The sequence below is a fragment of the Cynoglossus semilaevis genome, chromosome 10 (genome assembly GCF_000523025.1).
Source record: "Cynoglossus semilaevis isolate Cse_v1.0 chromosome 10, Cse_v1.0, whole genome shotgun sequence".
Classification (NCBI taxonomy): domain Eukaryota; kingdom Metazoa; phylum Chordata; class Actinopteri; order Pleuronectiformes; family Cynoglossidae; genus Cynoglossus; species Cynoglossus semilaevis.
The window spans coordinates 20,549,669-20,555,793 of NC_024316.1; the positions used below are offsets into that span (position 1 = coordinate 20,549,669).

Sequence of the window (6,125 nt, forward strand, 5' to 3'; positions counted from 1 at the left end):
AACATAGCAATAATAATAATAATATGTCAGAGCAGGCACTGCAGGAAGTCACTTTGATCGAGCCGAATCCAGACTTTCACGATAAGGTTTTCCCAGCACGAAGGACAGTCGCGTCGTCTCTGAACCAGAGTCCTGGGTCAAAACTCTCAGGTCAAACCACTATTGATTGATTATTTATTGTACATTCTACAACCCTTGAAGGAAGTGGCCGCGCGTTTCAATTTTAAGGCCAATGAGGCGTCGCGTAAACTAAAAAAAAAAAAAAAGTAAGTTCACCCAAGGTCTGGTTCAGGGACGTACCGACCAATCACTGGTCCTTTTCACGCTCCTTTCTAGCAGCTCGAACCCCCCCCTCCCCAACCTATGATTTTTAATTTTTAATTTTTTTTTGTCTTGCGAGAGGATATGTGTGGTACATTTCTTATTTAAATTTCAACGCCATGTGACTTTGTTAGGGAACAAGGTCGACCTAAACAAGTCTGGACTCCTGTAATCATGAACATTCTCGGTGCTCGGAGGAGTTTGTTTGGTGCCAACAACAGCGATCATCAACATTTCAGTATCATTTGGTACCGTTTTTATTTAAAGTGATTATTTAACCTGTTCATCAGACGGAGCGTCTGTGTCTGCATCTATCAGCTACTACTAACTTCTTCATCGGTTTCTTCGCTTCCGTCTGGACAAGAACCAGAACCAGAACCAGAACTCTCTGAACTGGAAACAGTTTCATTCATCATTTCTATCAGACTATAAAAACCTGTTTCTCTTAACGAACTACTACTGTAGTTTTTCCTCACTAAAGAGCTGGCTCTCCCCCCCTACTGGTCAGTCCTTGCATGGCACTCCAGACATCTTGTCTTGCTCCATGTTGACCTTCCTTCTTCAGGAGCGTCATCTGAGCTGGTGTAGCAGACACAGCCGCGTGTTGTTCTTCTTCTTTTTTTTCCTCTTATCTTATTTGTATTACATCAACAATGGACATGTGCATTTCATTGTTCAAAGAAATCATTAAACATCTCTTTGCTACATGTCCTGCTCATCACTGCTGTCTTTTTACTGCGCCGTTGTAATATTAACTGGTGGTTAATATTACGTAATCTCATTGGCATTATACACACACACACACGGTGTGTGTTTTATAGACGGTGTACAATCTTCTTCTCGCCACTGAAATTTCCAGAATTTCCAGGATGTGGGAATAAGAAGTCAAATCTGTCATTCAGGAAGTGTGTGTGTGTGTGTGTGTGTTACATGTGATCATTCACTGTTGTGTTCTTTTTGAAGCTGAATCCCTTTATTTGTCCACACACTGAGCCGAGGACAGCATGACCAGATCAGGGAACTCCAGTTTGTGTCCAGTACTTCCTTGTTGTTAAAGGGCTACAAAATGAAAAGAAAAAAAAACAAAGTTCTCTGAGACGCCACGAACATCTGAGGTAAGACAAGTGAGTGTGACTGAGGAAGAGGAGCCCATTATGAGTTCACTAAAAGCCCTGGACAGTGGTCACCCCCCTTGCCCCCCGCCCACTGGACACACACGCACCCACTCTTGGTATTTCTGGATCGACTTTCAACAGTTATTTCCTAAAACAAGCACATATCTGACCGAAGAGTTGTCTCGCGTAACGGTGTGTTAGCTAGTTTCTAAAACGAGAGTGACGACGTGTAACTGCAACTGACTTTTGTGGCGTTTTCTGTATGAAAAAAAAAAAAGAAAAAGAAAAGAAATTGTAGAATTAAAGGTGAATGCCACTCACTTTCAGAATGCATGTTTTTTCCCCTTTGATATGTTTAAACAAATTACCTCAACTCTATTCAATGTTATAAAACTCAAGCAGAAAAAAAAAGAACTTGTGTTCCGCCAACCTCTCTGTGACCCTAGCGCCACCTGCTTCTTCGGTTTTGTGCCCACTTGTTTTTATTGTTTTATAACTCGAAATAATAATAAAAAAGGCTCCGTAAAAATCCGTCCTTTGACTCGGCTGTAGTGTGTGATCAGGTCATGGTAACAGCAGTAGGTTATTAACTCGAACATGTGATTAGATAACTAATCTAAGATTATGGTGGAGCAACTTTAACTTCTTGTAGCCTGGGTTTTTAACATTGGTCCGATTTATTAGAAAACTGAAGAAAAAAACAACTTTTGAATCACTTAAAATGTATTCCCTTTTGTTCGAGAGTCGTACGAATATCACTCACGACATCCTTTAAATTAAAGTAATATCAGTCTGAAATATACCCAGTAGGTGGCAGTATTGTAACTTACAGGTTTTAGTGCTAAGGCACAAAAAGAAAGCAAGGCTAAAGGTGTTAGCAGATTAATCTTAGAACATAACTAAAATGCTGCTGGTGCACCACATACTTGCAGTCGGCGGTGCCCGCAGTGGCAGAAGAATAGGTGAGGGCGGTTCAAGACATGAAAGACAAGTTCCTTTGGTCTTACCCTACAGGGTAATCGTGTGGAATAGAAGCTGAGAAAAAGGTAGCGTTGACTGGATGGAGATTAAAGAGGACGGCCTTTAGACAGTCGTGAGACCTGCTGTGATGCGTTGGACGGCAGTGTCTCTGTCCAATGACAGGAGGCGGGGCCTGAGTTGACAAAGTTACACATGGACATGTCACAGGGAAGCTAAGGACGAGCAGTGTGGAGGACATGGTTTGGACATGAAACCAGGAAAAAAAATATGTTTGAACCAGTAGATGAAGGACACTGGTGATGGATCTGCCAGACAGGAGAAGAACAGGAAGGCCGGGAATAGGATTATGGGATGTAGTGAAAGAGGACATGGACATGGTTGGTATGGAAGACAAAAATAAGTAGAAGAAGAAGGAAGAAAAGAGGAGGAGGAAACAAAGAAGATATTAAATTATTGTTTATTCTTATATTTAGGTAAAAATCTGTTTTGTTTTGTTTTTTTAATCAGAACACAATTCAACCACGGTTATCAGTTAACTCTGGTGTTGCTGGGTGAACACAGAACATTTAAAAGCTTGTCCTGTACGTCGTGTCAGACTGCGCCTGCGCGAGGACGACGTAGAAGCGTAGGATGTAGCACAGTACGTGGCTAGCGGGGCTACCTGTTACAGTGGGACGTCTGAAAATACAACCGCTTTGGCATAAAAATTCGGTTTCACTGCGAGTCCGAGTGAGTATATCCTACGTTGACGTTCACGTTGTTTTAGCCCGACTGATTTTAAACCGCGGTTCGTCTGTTTCGCAGAGCCAGACTGAGCTACGTCTGGTTAGCTCCGAGGCTAACATCCAGTGAAAATCAACGGTTCTTTCAGAGGCTAGCAGAGCTGAGGCGGTCGCGTTTAATTAATGACACGCAGGCTGCCGTGACGAGAATCATCGGCGCTTGTGTGAAATGTCACACGCGTGATTTTATCAAGAAAATGAGCGATAATGTGACCGCGTCGTGACCACAGTAAAACCACGGATCCCGGACGGTGCTGTACCTTCATCATCATGGAGGGTTAGCGGCTGTGCAGGGCACGCTGAGAACGATGAGAGGGAATCGGTCGCCGTTTGCTGCCGACACTGAAATTAGGTCAGTTCTCTGTTCGGTACAAACGGTACCTGGAGTTTATTTTTATTTATTTTTTTATGTATAGAATTATAACAGCACCCAAAAAACCCACCATGGTAGGTAGGGTTAGAAGGACGTCGCATCCCGGTTCGTGTACGGTACCGATGTCTGCTCAGATATCTGCATCTGTTCATCACAGCTTTTATGAGACAAATATTTAATTTTTTAATAAAACTGAATCCTGTTCAGACAGACAGACAGTGTCCTCCTACGTCACACGTAAATGTTGTAATCGGTCGGTGATAATGTAAAGGTTATTCTTCTCCGCTCCCTCTCGTGTCTTTTTATGATCCGGGATTAGATCACATGGTTTGAAATCGAACCTCCGTCCTGGTGACCAGTGGTGTGTGTTGTCACTGTGTTGTTTCAGGGTGTGATTCGATTCCCAGAGAAGATAATTCGGACAGATGTGATGCATCCGCAGGACGTGAGGAGCTGAATGGAAACTTTAAAGGTCTTTTGTGACTGAGGTAGGTTCACTGACTGTGTGTGTGTGTGTGTGTGTTATCGGTGAACTCTGTGAGTGATTCAATCAGGACAGAACACTCATCAGTCTGGAACTCATCCAGATCCACAAGTGAGGAGGAAGAGGAGGTTATTTTTTTACCATTATTTCACTTTGTCACACAGTTTTAATCTGATGCTCACCATCTCGTGCTGACCTTTAATGACATTCATTTCTAAATAGAATTCCCACCTGAGTCAAGTCGTTCACCAGTGTAGGAAAAGTTCTGGAACCATAAAAATGTTATCGTCCGCTGACGACTTTACTCTCTTCTATGTCGAGCTCTTAAAACGTTTTTGATAACACTTTCCCGTCCTCATTTTATATATATACATGTATGTGTGTGTATGTATGTATGTGTATATATACGTGTTTATATATATATGTGTATATATGTGTATATATGTATATACAGTATGTGTGTGTGTGTGTATATTTCACTCATATGGTTATATGTATATATTAAAATGATCATTATAGGTCAATGACTTTGGGAGTTTTTTTTTTTTTTTTGCCATTAAAGTCAAGCCAACATCACAGTTGTCGTGTAAACTGCGTTCTGTTGGTACCGTGTGCTCAACAGGAGGCTGTGGCTCCCAGTGATGTACTATGGGGTACGACGTTACGAGGTTTCAAGGGGAGGTGGATGAGGACCTGCTGTGCCCTATATGTAGTGGAGTGTTAGAAGAACCGGTACAGGCAAGTCGGGCCAGGGTTTTATTTGGTCTTTGTGGGGGTTTTTGTTTGTTTTTTTTATATGTGAAAATATATATTTTCATATATATTTCCCTCTACCCTCCACTCGTCCTCCAGGCCCCCCACTGCGAGCATGCTTTCTGCAATGCCTGTATAACGCAGTGGTTTGCCCAGCAGCAGATTTGCCCCGTTGACCGGACGGTGGTGACGTTGGCCCACCTCAGACCCGTGCCCCGCATCATGCGCAACATGCTGTCCAAACTCCAAATCAGCTGCGACAACGCCAGCTTCGGCTGCACGGCCACGCTGCGACTGGACCAGCTGCAGTCGCACCTGAAGGACTGTGAGCACAACCCCAAACGGCCGGTCAACTGTGAGGAGGGATGTGGGTCAGTGGTCAAACTGTTCCCTCTGCATGATCACACCTCTGTGTGTCTCTCTCTCTGGGGCGGGTGTTTAATCATCTGCTCCTCGTCTCAGGCTGGAGATGCCCAAGGACGAGCTGCCCAACCACAACTGCATCAAACACCTGAGGAGTGTTGTCCAGCAGCAGCAGACCAAGGTCTCCGACCTGGAGAAAACTGTGGCCGAACATAAACACCAGTTGGGAGAACAAGTGAGGAGACGTTTTATTTTTACTTCATAATAAAACTGTTTTTTATTTTTATGTTCTATATTTTATAATGTACATCTTAAGATAGGGGTCACCAACCCCTGGTCCGGGGACCGGTTTGTAGGTCATTTGGTACCAGGCCACATTGGTACTTAGTGAAAAAATGTGCTTCAGTTTTTACTAATTGACATAATTCTAAAAGAATCCAGTCATAACCTTTTACTCTTTTCATTCAAAGATAATCTGTCAGTGTTTCAAAACAACAGGTCAAAGGTCATCCAGACTCTGCTTTCAAAAGTCAATTCCAGAGTAAAATCTAAAAGATGTTTTCTTTGAAAATTCAATGATCCTCCCTGATATTAGCATATTTAAGTGATATAACGGTAAGGATCGTTATTGTTTTTTTTTGTCCGATAATGAAAACCCGATAACACTATCCCTGAGTTTGGCCAAATATGCTGGAAAGATGGCTGCATATATCAGTATCCAATATTAATATATTTGTGCTGTTGACACATTGGGTTATAAATATATGTGAAACATATATTGTCTGTCTTTCGCCTAAGTCTGAAGCTGAATCTTTTCTTTTTCCTTTTTCGTGCCCAGAAACGAGACATTCAGCTGCTGAAGGCGTACATGAGAGCCATCCGCAGCGCTAACCCCAACCTACAGAACCTGGAGGAGAGCATCGAGTACAACGAGATTTTAGAGTAAGTGCGAT

The 6,125-nt window shown here is 42.7% G+C and overlaps 1 protein-coding gene across 1 annotated transcript; it reads left to right on the plus strand.

Moving 5' to 3' along the window:
- The first annotated feature begins 2,991 nt into the window (after positions 1-2,991).
- Positions 2,992-6,125, plus strand: rnf41 (ring finger protein 41). Its single transcript, XM_008319505.3, has 6 exons — positions 2,992-3,146; positions 3,961-4,060; positions 4,679-4,794; positions 4,909-5,180; positions 5,272-5,407; positions 6,011-6,125. The coding sequence occupies exons 3-6, from the start codon at positions 4,705-4,707 to the stop codon at positions 6,116-6,118; spliced, it is 606 nt and encodes a 201-aa protein (XP_008317727.1). The 5' UTR covers positions 2,992-3,146; positions 3,961-4,060; positions 4,679-4,704; the 3' UTR covers positions 6,119-6,125.

Bases quoted from the DNA above. Each gene is read 5' to 3' on its own strand.
- rnf41 (XM_008319505.3), top strand. From the start codon at position 4,705: ATGGGGTACGACGTTACGAGGTTTCAAGGGGAGGTGGATGAGGACCTG. The intron at 4,795-4,908 runs GCAAGTCGGGCC...CTCGTCCTCCAG, and splicing joins TGTTAGAAGAACCGGTACAG to GCCCCCCACTGCGAGCATGC. The intron at 5,408-6,010 runs GTGAGGAGACGT...TTTCGTGCCCAG, and splicing joins AACACCAGTTGGGAGAACAA to AAACGAGACATTCAGCTGCT.